The sequence below is a fragment of the Bombus affinis genome, chromosome 16 (genome assembly GCF_024516045.1).
Source record: "Bombus affinis isolate iyBomAffi1 chromosome 16, iyBomAffi1.2, whole genome shotgun sequence".
Taxonomy (NCBI): Eukaryota; Metazoa; Arthropoda; class Insecta; order Hymenoptera; family Apidae; genus Bombus; species Bombus affinis.
Window position 1 is genome coordinate 7372679 of NC_066359.1, and position 20603 is coordinate 7393281.

Genomic DNA, 20603 nt, shown 5'->3' on the forward strand with positions numbered 1-20603 from the left:
ATTTTTACAATTGTTATTATTTACAATTGATATTACCTTCAAATGTAGAGCACGATTATAATATCAATTTATCAATTTTGACTTCCAAAATAGCTACGAATGCTCGTAATAATCTTTTCCAATAAGAAAATCTATTTTTTAATAATATTCTTTCACATGTATTGTATAGACATACGTATTTACGTCTAATTGAGCTTTTGAACGGTAGCGTACGTGTATACGTATACATGTAGAATAAGGCGCCAGTGATAAGCATATACGATGACGTGCAATAAAATAGTAAGACGATGATAATTCGTGATGTAAAGCTTGTATGTATAATGAACGTAACATTTCGTACGAATAAATCGTCCCTCTGCTTATTTATGTCCACGCATGAATATTTCATAAAAAGGGACCTTTTGTTGAAAATACAATCCGCGACCTGTAACGTTTTTCGAAGTGACACATTGCGTTGCTTGATGCTTGCTGCATTGCTTGCATGACTTTCTATTATTACTCTGTCCCTTTGGTCGCTAAAATAGTCATTCCAGTCATTTCGATGTATTTCAAAGATTAGCAGAAATTATTATTTCAATTATAGGATTTAATCGGTATTTAAGACTCTCGATTCATGTTTTATGACTTGTATGATCACTAGCGGACGATGTGTTTGCTCGTTGCATGCAATATATTGTACACGTGACATAAATTTAACAGCGCAATAGGTAATAAGACAATTTGTTAATCACTTAACGTGGATCTGTTTGATCTATGTTAAATTTTCTGTTTTACCCTATTATCACCCTTATCTTGGAAATCCTCTTTTTCTGTTTTATCGATATTGTCGATAAATATGAAATTCGATTCGAATTTTTGCTAACATTCGTATAGCCGCTATTGCGCTGTTGTGACTCATTAATGTTTATTCATGAAACGAGGTATTAATCATGTGATTCATTCTTTGTTTCAGGTAAGTCGTTATTATGGTTGCATTAAGTACCGGCGCAGTTCCTTCCACGTGGTCATTTCGAGTTTACGTAAGCAGCGGTAATGGTGAGGACAAATTTTCAGTATCAGTTATTTGAGACCAGATGCCACTGTGGACCTCTTACGGATTTAAAGAAGGAAACATTCGAATTTCTATATTTCCAAATCATCAAAATTTTCCAAATTTCTCCATCTTCCGAATATCGACATTTTCAGTTTTTCAAATTTCCGTCCAGATGGTATACGATGTTTCTTACGTCTCTGATTGGAACAGACTAGAAGAGAAGGAAAACGTAGAATTCGTTTTCCTCGAGTAATACGAACTGAACAAGCGCTCGTACGCCAAACTATGTTTGCCAAACTATCGTCGACCACGATCAAATCTGATTTGCACACACACGAGATATCGTGTGACTGGTTACGAAAAAAGAATCGGTTTTGTGCAACACGCGGCGAACCAACTACCTTGGCTCGTTGATTCGCGTACGAAAAACCGTGCTCTTTACTCGGGAATATGTAATTAAAAATGTTGCTTGCTTTGGACACCAATTCACGGCCTGCTTTTATTAAATATTCGAATAAAATGTATTTCTATTGAAAGATCATTTGACATACGATATCGTTAAAACGCACTTCTTTGATACAAATACAAATACAAATAGAAATTTGATATAATAAAATACAAATGGTAAAATGGAAAGTAATAAATCGAGAGTATCGTTGGTGACATAGTGTAGAGGATAATTGGAAGGAGAGAAACAGAAGTATTTTTGAAATTCTTGATTCTTTTATTCTATCGTGACACGAAACGTAAAAATACGATTTTACGGAGAAATTTGTATCATTGGCGTGTTCTAAAGATATTTAAAAATCGATAGGTGGCCATGAATAGATAATCGACGACGTTAATGGTAGGAAGATGTTTAACTATGATAATTTCAATTTAATGTGTATACAAATATACATCGTATTTTGTTTAAATTCTGGAATTCATCAAAATCTTATCGAGACAAAATTCTATTAATTGTGTATAAACATCGTTAATTATTAACGCTTGATAATAATTGCGATAACAGTCTAAAAGGTAATTATACCAAAAACATTATAAAATAATAAAACAATGAGCATATATATAAAGATAAATAAATATAAGAAGAAAAGTAATATTAGAAAATTAGAAACGAATCTTTGGAAAGATCAGGGCGCTTCGATCGGCAGATACGGGCCTGGTGCCTCGCATTTAAAGCGCGCGAAGATATCGCAAGACAATCGATTTCTTTCCTTCTCACTCTCGCTGACAAATTCTCGACAGTTTCGCTCCGAGCCACCTCTTAGTTTGTCCTCGTCCTCGCGTCGACAGTGCCTCGTAACTCGTAAGTCATAATGCAGATTGATCTACTTTCGTTTCGAAATCGAGCGACCGTCAATTACGATCATCCAAACGTGAACACGCATCTTCTTGCTAAAGTCCATCTCGCTTGCGATTAGCGTTTTCCTCGTGCATATTCAGAGTGCAACAGTTATCGCGCGAATATAAAATGAATATCATGTTCCGGTAACTTTTTTGATGATTATGTTCGCGGAAGTTTTAGATTGTTTGAGATTGTCGTTTCATTCGAGGTGGAAAAGTAGATTCTACGAGTGGAGTGAGCGCAGTGAAATAAAAATACCTCGAACAATGACAGTAGTGTTGTGACGAATGACTGTGGTGAATAATTGTTTTTCGAGGAGACTTTATGAATATGTTGGAAGTTATGGTTGAAACGAATAATCGAGGTAATATCGAATTTCTCAACTGAGTGGAAATTTTGGAACCTAACCTTCATCTTATTGCCAGATTCGAAAGAAAGGAATGGCTACTTGCCATCACTAGAAATTTTTGTGGTTATGAACGAGGTTAATTTGCTAGAATATTAACAATAATGGCGAAGACAATAAATCTTAGAATTAGTTGATGAATTTAATCTTCACTTTAGATTAGAAAAAAGGCGAAGATTATTATTTGTAGAACTTTGTAGTTATAAAACTAACCAAAAAGATAATAATAAGGATAATCGTAAGAAATGTTGTAAAAGTAACAAAAATATGACAATTATAATCATAGTACGTCCAAATTTTCCATTTTACTAAATATTTCCGATTTTTCGAATACTTCGATTCGATACGGAATTTTTAAAAATTAAAGGGACGTTAAATTAATGGGTCATTAGCAAAGTACACGGTTATATATTTTAAATGTTCATTGAAGAAGAAATTAATAATAAATCCAATGCAAATTATATTTATCGATTTTCCATCTCTATATAAATATTTGATTTCCAGTTTTTATCAAAACATAATTATAACGCACATAAAGTTTTTATTGGCATCGTTACTTATTATTCATTATTAACATAATGGACAAACGGAGACGATTTAATATCGTCGTAAATGTTCATATCCCTTCGTTATAATAATAACGCATTTTGTTAATAACCCTCGTGACCATTTTACCAAACGACCCACGTAACGTCAAATTAATTCGAGATATCCGAGTATTGGTGAAAATGATCGTTAAACCTTCACGAAACTTGCCATTAATATTATCGAGATAAAATAAAGGAAAGAGGATATAGAAACAGAAAGTCTTATCGGAAATTGAGAAATACCGAGGAACATTTAATTGAACTTATCGTAACAGGTATATTACTTAATCGATTTTCAAAATTCTCCAAATTTTACAATACGATGCGATGGATAATATAATCCTGAAAAATATGCAAAATAACTAGAAAGTAATAAAAATTATAGCGAAAGGCGATGCTGGTAAACATTCGATAGATTAGAAAATAATTGTATAATACTTGTTACGTTATAGAATAATTAAATAATATTCGATACTTTGGGAAATAATTAAATGATATTTAATAGATTAAACAAACCTTCCTTTAGCCACGTGTTCATAAAAACGTACATTTGCATAAATCTCCATAGTCCAGTTATTAATTAATTCGCTCAAAACTACACACACACACACAAATAATAAGCAAACTAATTCCGATTCAAAGCACGTCATCGTACTTTTTAATTAACAATTTCGACGATAGCGTAAGAGATCGAAAGAAAGACTGAAAAATTGCAACGATCGATTGCTGCAAAGTAGAACGGTCGTCGGTGGAATCGTAGAAAGTCGAGAGCAGAAAGATAAGCTTGGTTTCCGGCGTCGAGGCGTGCAACAAGAGGCGCGTGTGCTTGCGCCGGAGGTTGCGTCGCGGCGCCTAGCGTCGCGTGATCATGAACGCGTGTCGTATGCGCTTAGTTCGCCTCGATTCACGTGTTGGTGCGGTCGTGAAACGTGTTCTCGCCATTTCCGTTCTCTACCCATTCCAATTGTTCACTCGCGCGCTGTCCTTTGTCTATTGACACACAAGTTGCAATTCTCTTAACTGTAAATTTTACTTTTCCAAATTTTCGTGTCCTTTACAATTTTTAAATAAGGACTCGACTGATCTTCGTCTTTACCAGGTTTCCCTCTCAACGTACCGTTTCATTTAATTGTTTATACACGTTGTCGATATTTTTCGGATTCCTTTTTGGACCTTCGAAATCGATTTTGGTTATTTTTCGAAGATTTTGGAAACGCAATTGAGACCGTTTCTCTTAGATTGCGCATATCTTCGAAATTCGTTTTTAATTTACTTCAATCGTTTTCCTATTATTCTCATCTTCAAGTGGAAATGCTTCTTCTTTAAGAGCTGTGAATATTTTCGAAATTCTTTGTTTCTGTATGGGTTTTCTAAACTAAATTTTGAGCTCTTTGCCCACATAGATTTTCTGACGTTGGATTCTTCTTTTAATAATTTACACGTCACAATCCGCACCTTCGAGAGTTTTTATTTTATTTCAATTGTCCCAATTTGTCAAACTAAGTCGGCAATTCTATATTAAATAAAATTTTCTTCCGCTAAATTGAAACGTGCGAAAAAGAGACAGATCCTGTGAATATCTTCGCTAATTAATTAGAAGATATTATAAATTAACGATTCAAAAATCTTCAGTAACTAATCAATAAGATTTAAAAAGTGATAGATAAACACTATGATATGAAAATGTGTATCGAGTCAGTTATGTGAGTCGAATATCGAGTTTCTGTTCAATTAGTGAAACAAGTATACATTGCGTAACGTGATGATGACCAGTCGTCGTAAACGAGATTGTAACAAAAAATTCTTTGTGCTCTGACGTAATACTGACGTTTACTTTCGCTCTGATAATTTATTACCATACACTAAGACTCGTTAGAATCGATTTCATTGTTCTCTTCTACAAATATATTCGTTGGTTCGTTTTTCCCGATTATAATAAATATCATTCATTTTTCATTCTGACTAGACAGATATGGAAAATAGTTAATGCGTTATCGTCGGAGAATTAAAATTCACGTCTAGCGCAATAATGAAATTTTAATGCGATAATTAACGATTTTCTCAACGCTGATATCTCACGTGACTCGGAAATATTTCCTTTTTTCGCTGTGCATTGCTGTTAGAACGATTACAAACAAAGAGGATACGTTACTAGACATTATTTATTATTTCTTCAAATATTTTTTATTGCGTACAACGGAATAAGTAAAAAATACCTGATCAATAAAAATGGACGATTTTAAACACGCGACCTCACTTCACAGAGCCAAGCAAATTGAAACAAAGAAACCTTTTGTTCATTTCCGGGTCGAAACACAAAATATCGCGAATATTTGATTTTTACAACTTCGTAACTAACCTTCCGATTGTCATTGGACAATAACTTGTCGTACGTCGAATTATCGGAGATCGCATTCGCTAAAAATGATCCGATCGGATCAGCTGCAAATGCAAGGACCAGTTTATATAAAAAATAATACAGAAGGGCGAATAACATTTCGACTAGAATTCGAAACATATGAAATCACTTTGCCAATATAGAAATACCAAAACAACGATTCCGCGATTCATTGTTTCAATGAACAACGATATATCGAGGCTGTGTAAAATAAAATAGAAAAAGCGGCGGAGATTTTTAATTGAAATTCAAAGCGCGTAAAATCGCTCTACGTTGTTAAACTGAAAAAAGATTAGAAAAAGGATCTTTTATCTATACTTTAACGAGGCATTTCAGTATTCGTTATTTCAAACAATGGACAAAATTTGAAACGAAAGATGTAAATCACGGTATACCAGACTCGAGATCGTCTTAGCAAACTAAATGAAAATAACAAATTCTTTTGTGTATATTTTCAATGAAAACATCAATTATTGAGAACATTCGTCTCTCTCTCGTTAACGTTTCCGTGAAAATGTTCCATGAAACTGGATCGCGATTCGACGAGCCCTCGTTTCTGCTCGTAAATTTGCAACCATATAAACAGTTCGCGGCTTGATCGGATGTTTATCAGCCCGACGTTAATTTTGCTTGAGTGTGGTTCACGTGAACGAGAGAGGAAGGTCGTGGCCACGAGCCTGGTCGTTTTATCAAACGCTCGTTAAGTTCATTGAAAATTCAGCCGCTTACACCGTTAGCTACCATTGATGACGAAATGACGATTCTTGTTTTACCGAGATCTTGCAATTTTAATTACATCTTCCTTGGGTATGAAATTATTCTTTCCAACATTTTCGGCTCAATTATATTTCTGCAGCTTATTAAACAAATCATCGTGGCAATTTTTATGAAATACGAAAGACAAGTCTGCGTTAGTACGAATGATTTTCCGCTTCGATTATCTGTGTTCGCTGAAACGGTTTCTATTTGCAAAAAGTCGAGTAAAATTGAAATATAAAAATTCAAGAATCGTAACAGAGTTAAATCCACACCCTTTTACTGTCTCCTGCAAGTCTCTTAAAAACCTACCATTTTCGTTCTTTTTTCCCATCGTCCCAGTTCTTCTCTTCGTTATCTATCCTTGCAAAGAGAGAAAGAGAGAGAGAGAGAGAGAGAGCCACTGAAACTAGATCGATCCAGCAACCCCTGAAATCGATAACCCACGCACGATTCCAGTGTTCCACGCTAGACAACCCGTTTTCACCCGGGTACTTGTTGAGCGTGGAATTCCAATTCTCGTAATGGATTCCATCGATCGCCGGGAATATCGAGGGACCCATTGAAAAATCCCTGTCGCAGTTGACCACCGTTTCTCGCTCTCTGCACGCGAATTTAGAATGAAGGGCTTCATATTCGGTGGTTGCAGTGGGTTGGAAGGTGCACCGATGATGCACTCCAGCTACGCGACTGCCTTTTTAAGCAAATCATAGGGGGAGTTTGCACGGGTCGAAGCGAAATGTGCGAGTTGCTGAAGAAATCGATAGGGAGGGGTATGAATTTTGTATGAGCTCGCAGAGAGGAATGTTAGTTGCGTCTTGCGACGTACGACATTTGACGTACTGTGCTGGGTTAGATGAAAAATGCTGTTGGATTTACAGAGATTCTTTTTTTTTTTTTGATATTACAGATACGTCGGTTTGACGATATTTTTAACATTTTAGATGTCTCTCGTAGATATTTGTATTTTGTTATTTGCTCTGTTATTCGTATTTACTCTGGTTTAGTTATTTACTTTCGGGATTATTCGTAATAGTTCGGTGGAATGGAGAGAATTGATTCGAACTTATCGGAATAATAGAAAGCTCGTAGAAGGCAACGTATTATTTCTGTTTGATTTTCGATAATAGAACTCGCGGTTCTACACTTGCGTGCAACTGAAAGCCTTCAAAATCGCAAATTTCTATATCCGTGTCTCGGAGGAAAAACCGGAAAAATTAAAGCCGCGGGCGAGTGCTTCACAAATATTAATACTCTGTCTGAGATATCCAGCGTGGAAAACTCTCCGGCAAAAAGGATGACGTCATGCGATTACGCTTGCACCGGATACTTACGGTCAATATTTAGCGATCGAGTCACGGTTCGTTTAAGCCTAGAACAAAGAATCTTCGCCGAATGCCGAGGCTAATTTAAAAGAACCCGCGGCCCCGTGCACGCGATTTAATCGTCCACGATTGATCGACGACAATTGGACGAAACCTATTGAATTGTGTGCAGAACAAGAATCGAAGAGTTTCATCGTGAATTTACAAGTGGAAGATTGATATCCTCTGTTCTTCAAGATGCTCTGAAAGATTCTCTCGGGATGCGTTTCATTTCGAGGAATAATTAGAAAATAAGTAGGTTACCGATGTACTATCGTCTTTTTGCGAGCCTAACGAAACAAATTGAAATTTATTTCATCCACTGAATACTACGCCAAGTACATTCTTTATTAGAACTAATAGAAAGACAAAACTGTTCGAATAAAGGAATTTTCGGACAGTGGAACAGTCGCGTTTGTTCAAATAGATACGGTCTAAGATGAATGGAGGAATTTTTAAATTAAATTTATATAATTTGTAATTAAAAACGCGCGAGCCACGAAGATACTACACTGCTCTCTCGCGATGCATGGAATATGCGTCTGTCGTTCGATCTTCCCATCAAATCACGTGCAAACAGTTAATCGAGAAAGTTGAGCGTGGCTTTCTCAGATTTGCACCCTTTAATCCTCGGACTACCGAGGCGCAGTCCTGTAATGGGTCGTTTTGGATTCACTTGGTATGCTCCTCGTTTTCGTAGCACTTTCGTGTGTGATTCTCTGCATACATAATGCGATATTTCCAATTCTAATGATGGCTTTATTGAAAAACTATATAGGAATAGTAATCAGTAGCTTTTTACTTATTATTTTTCGATAAATCGTAGGTACGAATAAATTAAAAACGAAACATAAATGAACAGTGTTTATTCTGCACAGATGCAATGTAAATACAATGATTTTTGATTGATCAACGATACATGACGTTGACAAATATCACATTGGGTCAATATAATCCCGCGATGGTAAAACTGGGTCAGAAAATTGCCCTTACGAATCTCCATTATATTCCAATCACGAATAAAATTAATACGCGTACTTTTGAATCAAGGAGAACTGCCGCCTATTTGATGTTCTTACTTAAGCTGATCAATGGCTTTATTAGTTGGCCGCAACTTCTGTCGTTGATACATTTTTATGCCCACCCAAGGTCGCCGAGTTGTGCGCGTCCTTTTCATTCGATTTATTACTTGACAAGAGTATTAGGCAACTTCGATCTCTTTCATCCAGTCTGTATTACAGCGAACATCTTCCATGTACGTTCAAACTTCTTTTGCCACAATTTTCGTGTAAATTAAAGCGTTTCAATTGGTCCCGTCTTCAGGTTCCTATCTTTCTACGCTAGTTTCCCATTTAGAAGAATTTTTCCGCTAAACTGTAATCATTTTCTCAACGTAAGTAACAACATAGAGTTACGTTCCTTTCGTACTTTGAACCATCGACGACCTTTTTCCATTGGCGCGAATGCTTGGACACGAGGAACCACCTCTCCGTTGCCATTTTCGTTTGCTGTTTCCATTTGTATAAAATCGTCGTTATTATCGCCTTTGTCGCGACGAAACCATTGCATTGCATCAGTATATGTACGGTTTCTCCACTGTTGCCAGCATCTGAGCAATCTACGTGCTTTAGATAACTTTCAATATCACGTTCTTGGTTTCTAATCCGTCCGCCATCCTCGTGGCTTTCCCAACATCGCGTATTTTCCCTAATCCTGTCGCACTTACGATATTTTGTTTCGATAGCTAGAACGCTGTTAGAATTTCAGAATTCACTCGTTCGAGTGAAAAAAAGAACACACCGTGTACGATGTATACACGATGGAATATTTGAAACGAAAAAAGGCACCCGTTGCTGGGAAATATTATATTCGGATAAGGTAGGCTGTACCGTACCGTACGTTGGGTTTCTCGTGCTGTTTGGAATTTTAAATGTGCTATTAAACGCAGAAAAATTCACAGTCCAGTTGTCAACAGTCGATTAGATCACGTGGTCTCTTTCTTCCGTACGATAAATTATTCCGGTGAAAAAATTGTCGCTAGCTTGAATCCCTTGCAAAAGAAAAAAAAGAGAAAAATGAACTGACCGATCTAACTTTAAAAATCGTATCCCCAGAAGAACCAAATCAGTGTTCCATGTGCGACGCATCGTTTGACATTGTAAAAAATATCGAAGCAATACACGAACACGACTGGAACGTATTATGACAAAATTACGATATAAATTCGCTATATATGTTGACCCGTAGCTTTTACGATCTGAAGATAAATCGAGAGTTCAATCGTAAAGAACGAACCGCAATAGTCTGGATAAGATGAAGAAGACACGCTTAATTGACACACACGTACAATAATGTACACACTGGAAAATATCATTGAAAACGTGACATCTGCAACGTGATACTATCAATCACCCACACTGCCTCGCATAGTCGTAAAGCGCCCTATGTACAACGCAGACAGGAAAAAGCGTAACGTCGACGATAATCTTAAATACATACTCGCATTGATCTCGTTCCAACAAAAGATTATTAACTGACTAAGTCGTCGATAGCCGGCTTTAACAAAACAGTTTGAAATAAAATAAACAATAAGAATAATAATCTCGCACCGTTACGAGGAAGGATTATCGATATAAAAATGTTGCAGATACATTCCTCCACCAATTAGAGTCTCGTGAAAATCTTATTTATTATCTCTCGATAGTTTACTCGGTAGAAAACAATTTTGACGCTTTTGTTTATTTACGTGCAGCACTGTGCTGTATCCTACGTATTATTATTATTATTATTTTAATTATTATTAGTTGCGTGACGACTGAAAGGCTGGTTTTCCAGACATGAGAACTAAAAACGAAACAAAAAGAACATTCGAACTTGTTTTCATTCTTCTCGTTCGTAAATCCGATTTAATTACGTTCAAAAACAGTTCTCCGCTTCCACCGTGAAAAACGTACTTTTCCCAGTCGTATCGCGTTCTTCGCAAGGATGCGATTTCTTTCTACATTGTAATTCTTGTAATTCGTTTTTCTTTATGAATCGTAACGGTTCGCGGATTTAAGAGTCGTACGCAGTTTCTGGCGTTTCTGTGGTAGACCGCACCTCGCCGTGTAACCACCTGCTGTCGGCAACCGTTGATTTGAGTCAGTTCATTGTTAACTGCGAAGAAATATCCAAATTCGGTAATAGATATAACGTAAGAATTAACAATCACCAAAATTTGCTAGTTACTCAATTACTTGACCCGACAGATCAGATCCGCAGGCTAAAAAGACATTACCCTTTAGATTTGAACGTTAGATTCAGCTAGAATCAAACATACGATAATCATACGAATAATTTATTTATAATTCTCAATGAGAATTGATTGTAAATTACTCCCAAATAAAAAAAAAAATAAAAATTATAGACAGCAGTGCCGCAAGAATCGTTCTCGTCGTACTCCTTAATCCCTCAGCGATAACCTCCATACGTTGCAGAGACTGTCGTTTCTTCACAGTGCATCGGCGTCGTCTACACCGTATGAATTCTGTTTTTCTCTTATTTTATGTTTTCCCTCCTCTGTGATCCATACATTTGCAGACATGTACATTTCGTGGAATTTTATAAATTATTAGAAAGAAAAAAAAATTAGCTTATTTTTCTGAAAATACGAGATTAATCTGAGAGGCGCTATTGTTTGTTTCCTGGATATCGTTGCTCTTTGCGAACATTTTCGAGCTTCTCCAGGCCTACATTTTGTGGAATTTTAGAACTGGAAAAAAAGAAAAGAACCCAATTTCGCCGAAAATATAAAATAGTAAATCAGAAAATGTCTGTAGATTAGAGAGACGCTATTGGTCGTCTTTATAAATGTCTCGTTTCTTGAACGTCAAGTTTCATGGAATTTTGCAATTACCAAAATAATCCGATATAACGTGCCAGTGACTACGGGAAAGTGTCTCACTCGAGTGAAATATTTTTCATGTCAAAATTCGTTGCATATCATTGTGACGTAGATTGATAAAATATAAAATAAATTAAAAAGTCAACTGCTTCAAGTTTTACATTTACATCGTTTTTCTAATTATCAGCACATACTTTCCTGAAAATATCAGTCCGTTTAGAAGGATTATTTCCTGTTCTGTTATCTTCTTTGTGGAGATTTCGATCCGAAAGGACCAAGAATCGTTCAGGAGGCGTCTCTAAGCGCGTAATCGACTCCGCAGAGGGTGTCTGATGCTTCTTTGTAGGTGTCTTGTTAATAATAGCACGGCAGAAATGTCACGGACGGTGACATTCCTATTGTGCAGGCCAATATACAGGAATCAGCTTATATCCTACATGAACGCCTCGACTGGTCAAATCATTCATCCGTCAGATCGAGGTTCATGGTGATTCGTGATCTTACGATAGTTCGATCGAACTTGCGCTATCTAATATTTTTAGAATTTGTAAATTTAATCGCCGTTGCTATTATCGTTAAATAATAAATTCATAAACTTTTATTTGTTGCGTGAAATGTACACAAATATACGCGTACGCTATCTTGCTGATAATTATTATTGGATCATCGTGATGCAAGTTTCGTAGTTGCATTCAGTGTGTACAGCTATTGTATTCTATTGTACGACGGCATAATACTATAGTGTGACGTTATACTACTCCCAAATTATTGCACATCGCTGTATATTAATTTATTACACGAGTACTATATTATATTCTCTAGTATTTTGTCCACTGTGTTCTTCGGTGTTATATTTTGCCGCGATGTACTTTATTTTACTGTTTTAGTATTTTATTTTACTACTCCATCCCCGTTCCTACTTTTCTCTATTCTGTTTTCTTTCCACTATCCTACTATCTTGCTACAGAACAAAAGATTACCTTGCCAGACGTTTCAACGTAGACACGGAGTATATAGGTACATATGAAAGTACATAGGTAGAGAATCGACAACCATAAGCACGTGTCCTTCGCGGTTTCCTGCGGTTTTTCAATGAAGAGAATGAAAAACGCGGACACGCGTTTCCCTCGCTGTCGTCAGATATCAAACAATAAATATTGTTCTTGAATCATATCGAACAGCTCTTGTTCTAAATCCGACGAGTAAATGGATCGCGTTATCAAGTAGTCTTTATTTCATTCGTATCTCTTTTCTCGAACCATTTAGGCAAAGTAGAATCGAAGCCACGGGATTGTTCAAATTATTTCCCATTTTAAAACAATTGCTTGCATTTCGATATTTCGATCAGTTTTCGATGAAAGAGTTCAGGAATTAAAATAGATGGAAGATTTGGCTTAAAAAATGATCAAAGTTGAATTTCCTCTATGAATCGCTTCGCATCTCTAATTTAGAGAAAAAAGAGTATACGTAATTTAAATTCATGGTCAGGTTTTCGTAAATTTTAAAATCACTCTGCCCTTCCTTTTAACGCGCGTTACGATACGAATGAAATTTTCATCTAACGCTTGAATCTCACTGGAACGACGATTAAATACATCAGCGATAGATGAAATAATATTACGAGGTGAAATGTAACGCGAAAAAGCACATGGTGAGAGAATGGTTTTTTAGTTGCACGAATTTCGTTGAAGCACACTCGACAGGATCGTCCTCGTCATAAAAGTTCATTAAAATTTGCAAATTCCGGCGAGACTGTTCTCTCGACGAGACGATTGCATCGTGTTAGTCGATTATTTGGAAAATATATTTTCCTAGCGTGGACCTTTTCCTCTTAATTGGAGACACCTTATTCCCGGTTACGTAACAATCAACGTTCTGCATTAATTATAATAATTCGTGCGGCCTTAATGGGGACTGAGCAAGACTCTGTGAAATGAATTTTATAGAAATACGCAGCGCTCGTATTGCGGATTTTCTGGACGAAGAATTAGATTTGGTCTTAAAATCGCGAGGACCGAAGAAATTTTCCAGATCATCAAATATGCATTATTGATAGATATATTCGATGGAGGAAGAATTTTTGTGTGTTTTCGTGAAACGGACAGAGATGTTTCAGAGCAAACATTTGTCATGAAGAATCGCACGAAAGGATGTTAACTTTCGGTCCGGAGAGAGGAAATAGCTCGACATGTGTTTGTCGAAGGCAAACGTGAGAGGGAAATCGTGAGTTGTAATATTCGGTCTTCTATTCCGATGAATTTCACATACAAGGTCGATAATACTATAAAACGCTTCATCTTTAACAATAACGGGGAAGAAATATTTTATGGCTCTGTGCATCTCTGAATTTATAAATTAATTTTAATAATATCCGTATACCTCGACCTCGGAGAAATCCGAAAAATGAAATCATCATCTTTCGTAGATTACAGCGGCGGAGATCGAATTAGAAACAAACACTTTTGTCGTGAGAAATAAGAAAATAAAAATTCATCGTTGAAACAGAGATTAGGAAATTTTCAAAAGCGTTGCTAGATCCTCCACGATATTTCTCAATTTCTATCTTTCGCTAATGAAAATTCCATTTCCAAAGCTTCCATACTCGACGAACCAAAGTTAAAACAAACAATTCATCCAACGATCCACTATAACCATAAACAATTTCAATTTTTCGCGACAGAAAACTTGCATCGATCTTGCTCGAACCTCTTCCAAAATTGAATTTCAATTACGAAGAACCCAAAAGCAACTATCCACCCTGGATCGTAGTAATCGATCGTTAACGATCGATCAATACGTCGACGAACTTCGAAAACTCGCTGGCATAAAATTACCAAACTTACAAGATAAATATCGTGATAATAAAAATATGAAATAAAGCCGGGAGAAATTGCTGAGAGAAAAGAGTGCAGGTGATGGTGAAGATAATGAAATTGAAAAGTGATCGTGAAAGGTGAAATAGAGACGGTGAACGATCGATGTGTTTGATAGACGAACTTGAACGGGGGCAATGATCGAACACGATGATCGTCTTCTTCTTCTTCGTGTGGATGATGGTCAGGTCGCAGGAACAGGAGGATCCGAAGGAAGACTCGCGAAGAGATTCGACTGTGAAGGATAACCGCGACTGTGATTCGAGACGTGATTCGAAAGAACCGGCGATTATTGGCCTTACATCGTATGTTGACAAGCGTAGATATCGTCTTCGGCGACATTCGCGTCGATACTACGTCGATCGTAAGAAGAGGTGAGTGGATTTGTCGGATGTGGTTGACGATCGCGGAAATGCCGATGAAAAATGATAAAGCGATCAAATATTAATTGAATATTTGAGACATTCGAATAGATGAATCTGGTATTCTGAAAGATTAGAATGTTAGAATTTAGATAGTGAAAAAATATATTGGATGTTAATAAGAGAGGATGAGCCGATTAAATAATAAAATATTGGAAATATTAGAATAAGTGAATCTAATATTCATTGATACTGTATTATGTAACTAATACTATTACTATTAATATAGAAGGGTTAGAATATTAGAATAATGAAAAATATTTTAGATGTTGATAAAAAGAAGACGAGCTAGTTAAATATTGGTAGATAAGATGTTTAAAATATCAGAAATTATTTGAAAATATACAAAGCTTGACAAAAGTATTCAGAGTTAAAAAAGCGTATCTATAACCATTGCTTAAATCAGGTCAATGCTGCCAGGTAGCAGAAAAGTAGTTTATCTATATTTATATTAAGTAAGAGAACCGTATAAAGAAACCAGGGATATAACAGTTTGTACAATTTCAGACGACATACGCGAAGTCGATATCTATTTGTAAAATAATTAAAAATTATGTTTTTCAAAACCACCTTTTGACCAGACACATCTATTTGAATTTTGAAATTATAGAATACGTATTACACAGAATAATAATTTTATTAACAGAGTTCTGCCACTTGATTCTTTAGATCTCATTGTCTAAAGAAAAACCCTACGCATTAACGTGCGATTAAAGTGTAAATATACAGGAGGAATTAATTGATAAAAATTAAAATATCAATATTTCATCCTCTTATCTCGTGCAAAGCAACAGCTCTCGTCTAGATTCTAATGGACTCGCATCGTGTGGCAGGTAAGCGCCACCGAGCTTGTGCATCGATTACATTAGCATTAGCATTAGCATTAGCATTAAGGCCAGTAAGTGAATCGGATTTAATATACTTCGTTGGATATAATCTTAAAGGGTTACTAGGTAGGCCCCGGCTTATTTCCAATGGACTGCTCGCGTAAAGTTGTGCAAGGATCATCAGGATTATTGCCTCTAGCAGAAATACCATATTTTGATTTTCCTAGTGACATGCGATTAAGCGGTCCGCCACCTGTGTCCGCTGATTGGTCGACTGTCTTCTTCTCTTCTTTTTCTCGTCATTATACAACTTTTAATTATACAAAGTTCTGGTTATGCAACTTCTGATTGCACGAGATTGTGATTATACAATTGCTGATTGTACAAATTTCTTTCCTATTACCGAGCACAATGCGTTCAATTATTTCCGACAAATACATCAAATAAACGAGATACGTGAAATATTCTCTTGGCTGTAACTTATGGCTAGACTACTCGATATCGGAATTATTGAATTATTGGAATATCGGAGTAAACTATACTCGAAATTCTTAGAGTCATCTATAACCGGACGGTAGTAGGAAACTGGGAAAAATTGTATCGTTCGAAGAAACGAGAAATTAAAGATCCATTTGATCGATCAATCACCGTGGAACAATAATAAGAGAAGTCAAAATGGGGATTTGAAGGAAGAGGCAGCAGTTGACGCTATATTGGAACGTAGTGGCCTCGACGAAGACTTCTCACGTGAATTCTTCCTCTGTTTTACGTTCTGTTCGACGAGTTTTTCCACGGGTTTCGCCAGTGCAGGAACGAGTTCTTGACACAAATCTGGCGACCCTGAAGAGCGTGTAGGTGATAAACACCCTTAACAACCGCACGGCACGCCAGCCCCTCTCGTGATCGATAACGAGCTTTCACCCCGACCTTTTCAACTTCTCGCGATTTCTGATCGGTTTTTAACACATAACTGGTGGACTTTGCCGAGTTTCAAGAATTTTCCATTTTTTTAATACTTTGGAAAGTACGCAACACGGCGTTCTGTAACGTTCACAAATACAAAAAGACGACAGAAAATGAGAACAAATTAATATAAAATTATGGAATTTCAAACTGAAATGAGGACGAAATTTTGTAAAGGCTTTTGTATGGACGAGAATAGAGTAGATTAATTTATTACTTTGTAATTGTTGTTGCGATTGGTAGATTGAAATAAAATCGCTAAACGAAGAATTAGAATTAGAATTGGAAGAAGGAGTTTTGTGAAAATTGGAGAATCAAAGTATACAAATTTGCGATACTCGGACCAACATATTATATGTTTGCTTAGTATTTTGCAATTACTCCAACTATTTGATGGCGATTATTTTAAACGTTATTTCATCGACAATTATTTTGCATATTATTCCCGTGGCAATTATTCTGAACATTATTTTGATAACAAGTTGAGTTCGAATAATAGTTCGAATGTTATTTCGAACGATATTTTGATATTCCAAAGTTACAGTGTTTCTTCGAATTCAGATTCGAAGAGGGAGAATGCAAGTCGCTGGTGAGAAAATAGATTCAAAATTGATGGATGGGTAATTTCACGGAGGGAAAGGACCCACAGCCTAGATTCAAGCTGAATGGTCGTAGGTGTGGCACGTCCACTGTCAATATAATTTTCCATTAAGCGAGCTGAATGGAAAGCTCGATTATGCCTGTAAAATTAGGTCGGCAATGACTATAGGGAGGATTTATTACGATCTATGTGGTTCTGTATCATGTAAAATTAAACAAACGACATCTCAGGCAATATGAACGAAGAGAATTAATATTATCGTGCCAAGAATAGAATTATTAAAATATTTCGCTTAAATATATATATATATATATATACACATACATTTCGATCAATTATTATGATAATTTATTATGAATTATTTTATTTTAATTTATCGCAACTTGTATTTGTATTTTACACGATAAAAGCCATTAAAAATTGACTAAGTGGTTCAAGGCGAGAATAAGATCGACAATACTGATTTTATCTCGATGTGGAGGCGGAAAGTTTTATATTTTTCTTTGGATCTAGCTTCTATCATGGCGATATTATCGCACTTCCGCATCGAGATTATGGTTCAAAAGAGCGTAGGTACCTCGTTACGAGACTCTGTTGTAAATAGAACATTCAATTCGACGAATTATCAGGATTGTAAAATGTAGATCTGTTTTAGTGTGAGGCAAATAGGAGATAGGAACAATTACGACGTTCTTATTGCCACTGAAAATTCACTAGGATTTAATCACAGTTATCAAGCTGTTAAATTGATAACTTATCCTAGAGGAATTAGAGCGCGTTCACTTTTTAATTCCATGCAGTTATTTCTGGTTAATCCGTGTTTACAAATATTACACATAAGAATCAAGCGATTAATAATACACGTAATGAGATATATTACTAATAAATATAACAAAAGCAGACTTAAGAAGTCTACAAGGATTATTTCTGTACAGTGTAATCTAAACTTGTGATTAAAACAATCGAAAATAGATGGAAAAATGTAAGGACGTACATAATTGCTATCGCGACAAAAGTAAAATATTCTTTCCTACAAAATTCGTGAATTATAATTATAATATAACAAAGTGGAAAGATGTAATAATTATTTTATTAGCGGGACAGAATGTTGAAACGTTGGCTGGTACTGTATCTCGAATTTCAATAAATATGCTTTGAGCAAGATTACCGGTCTTGTATACTCATAACAAGGTCTCTAAATTATTCACCGGCATAGCTTTCAATTAAACATCACCTGCAGCAATTCCTTCTACTTACAGAACGTATCGCTAGACGATACATGTTTACAGACCCTCGTAAAATTTTACTACTGAGATGTTTGAAGCCTTAAAATCATAACAGGATATTGCATGGAAGTATAAAATCTCCAAACAGTATGGCTGCCAGCCTGCAATCTATAGCACATGTATATAAATAAAGTTACTAAGCCAGCTGAAAACTCTATTTAGAGGAACGTGTTCAACTTTACCAGGCAAAATCTGTACACGAGACACAACAGACGATGAGTCGGCACCATGTTCCCAGCTACATAAACCCTATAACGCAAAGTTTCAACCTGGCAAACCTTCTAAAATCCCGACTGATTCGATACATGTCTTGTAGGTTTACAGAGCAAGTATAGCCGTGATAAACACAAAAGTTGGGATTTACGATCGCCATAACGTCTCGTTATTTTTGGTGGTTATGCGTGTCCGCTTGTAACCGCTCTGTCGCTATCGATTTTTCGTCGACGGTAGCGCTGGAAACGTCACAGCTTCCGCGATTTCCTCCACCTGCACTTTTTCTTTACTTTTTTTTTTTACTACGGTTTCTTTGGATTAAACGACCTGCAAAATTTTATGTTCTTTCTTCCTGGAAATAACCTCTATTCCCTCGCCTTTCGAACGTATGATTACAAATGGGGTATTTTAAGTGCAATATCTTGGCTTCATTTTTTGCCATACGGAAAATTGGAATTTTTTTTTGTAAGTAAATTTGCTGTTGTAATAAAATTAACGAGGGGTGAGCGATAAAAGGTTGAGGTGAAATTTTAAATACGATTTTAATTCCGTACAAAGTCGATCTTTTTCTCTCTTTGGCGGAGTTGCGTATTGGAAAATTTGTGATGTTTGGGGAATTTTTTAGTCTTCCAGACAAAAGAAGAATTTTCGTTCGGTAGAATGTCAGCTTTCCTAATACAGCATCGAACATCGGGAAACTTGGACTTTTTGGAAGTTTTTTCCTCGTATGGGTAGAACGGTATTGAAAAGAAAGAAACTTTTAGGCGTTTTGGGACGAAATAAGAATTTTTATTAGGTATAAAGTCAACTTTTCCAACATATGGATATGGTACTGGATATGAAACTTGAAATTTTGAAGGGGCAATCTTTCAAGTTTGTCAAATTAATTTTGAAAATCCAAGAACGTAGCAAACTTAGGCGAAGACAATCAATTTTTCAAATTTACCGGTGTTTAACTTTATCACAAAAATAATTTACCACTATTTAACCTATTGTATTCGTTCTACAGCTAAAATTATTTTCCGATATTTAAAAATATTCTCCATCTTTTATACACAAAAAGAAAGATCCTAAAACTAAGTGATCCGTTAAAACTGATCTTCACGGCTACCTAAAAAATTCTACTTCCGCAAGAAAATTTCAATAAAAAAGGTATTAAAAGTTACAGGTAAAAAGAATTGAAAGATATTAAATCGTATTAAAAGATTCGGAAACTTGCGCGTTAAAAATTATTTATCCTCGTTGAAGGTTATTATTTCACGAAAAATACATAAAAATAATAAATTTAGTTCTCTGCGGACATTAATAAACTTTTCGAGATGATCTACCGCTATACGTATATACTATAAGAAGGAAAAGCAAGGCGTAGAGTTTCGTAGTAACAGGAAGTTCGTGTTTCCTGGAGCTTAAAAAACGATTTTTTTTCTCGGTCGGACAACAGCTACGAGACGATTCTCATAATTCTTGGGTTATTAACTAATAAAAGGTCTGCGACAGCACGGCACACGAGGTTGTGTAATGGATTTCATAATTCCGGCACAAGGATTTTCCATGGCGCGCAATTAGGCGAGCGTGACATGTTCATTTCCTTGGCGATTGGCTCCCTGCCTCTTCTTTCCAAGATTTCTTCGAGTCGTAACTGT

At 36.0% G+C, this 20603-nt stretch overlaps 1 protein-coding gene across 3 annotated transcripts in view; it reads left to right on the top strand.

Moving 5' to 3' along the window:
• Positions 1 to 2349: 2349 nt before the first annotated feature.
• Positions 2350 to 20603, top strand: part of LOC126925340 (cAMP-specific 3',5'-cyclic phosphodiesterase-like) — a 120602-nt gene continuing 102348 nt past the window's right edge. The window contains exons 1-2 of one of the 3 annotated variants that reach the window (XM_050740764.1): positions 2350 to 2745; positions 14456 to 15022. In XM_050740764.1, the coding sequence (XP_050596721.1) occupies positions 14799 to 15022 (224 nt within the window). In that variant the 5' untranslated portion in view covers positions 2350 to 2745; positions 14456 to 14798. Of the gene's footprint in view, positions 2746 to 14374; positions 15023 to 20603 lie in introns of those variants that run through there. The other 2 variants (XM_050740765.1, XM_050740766.1) reach the window with 2 other exon arrangements.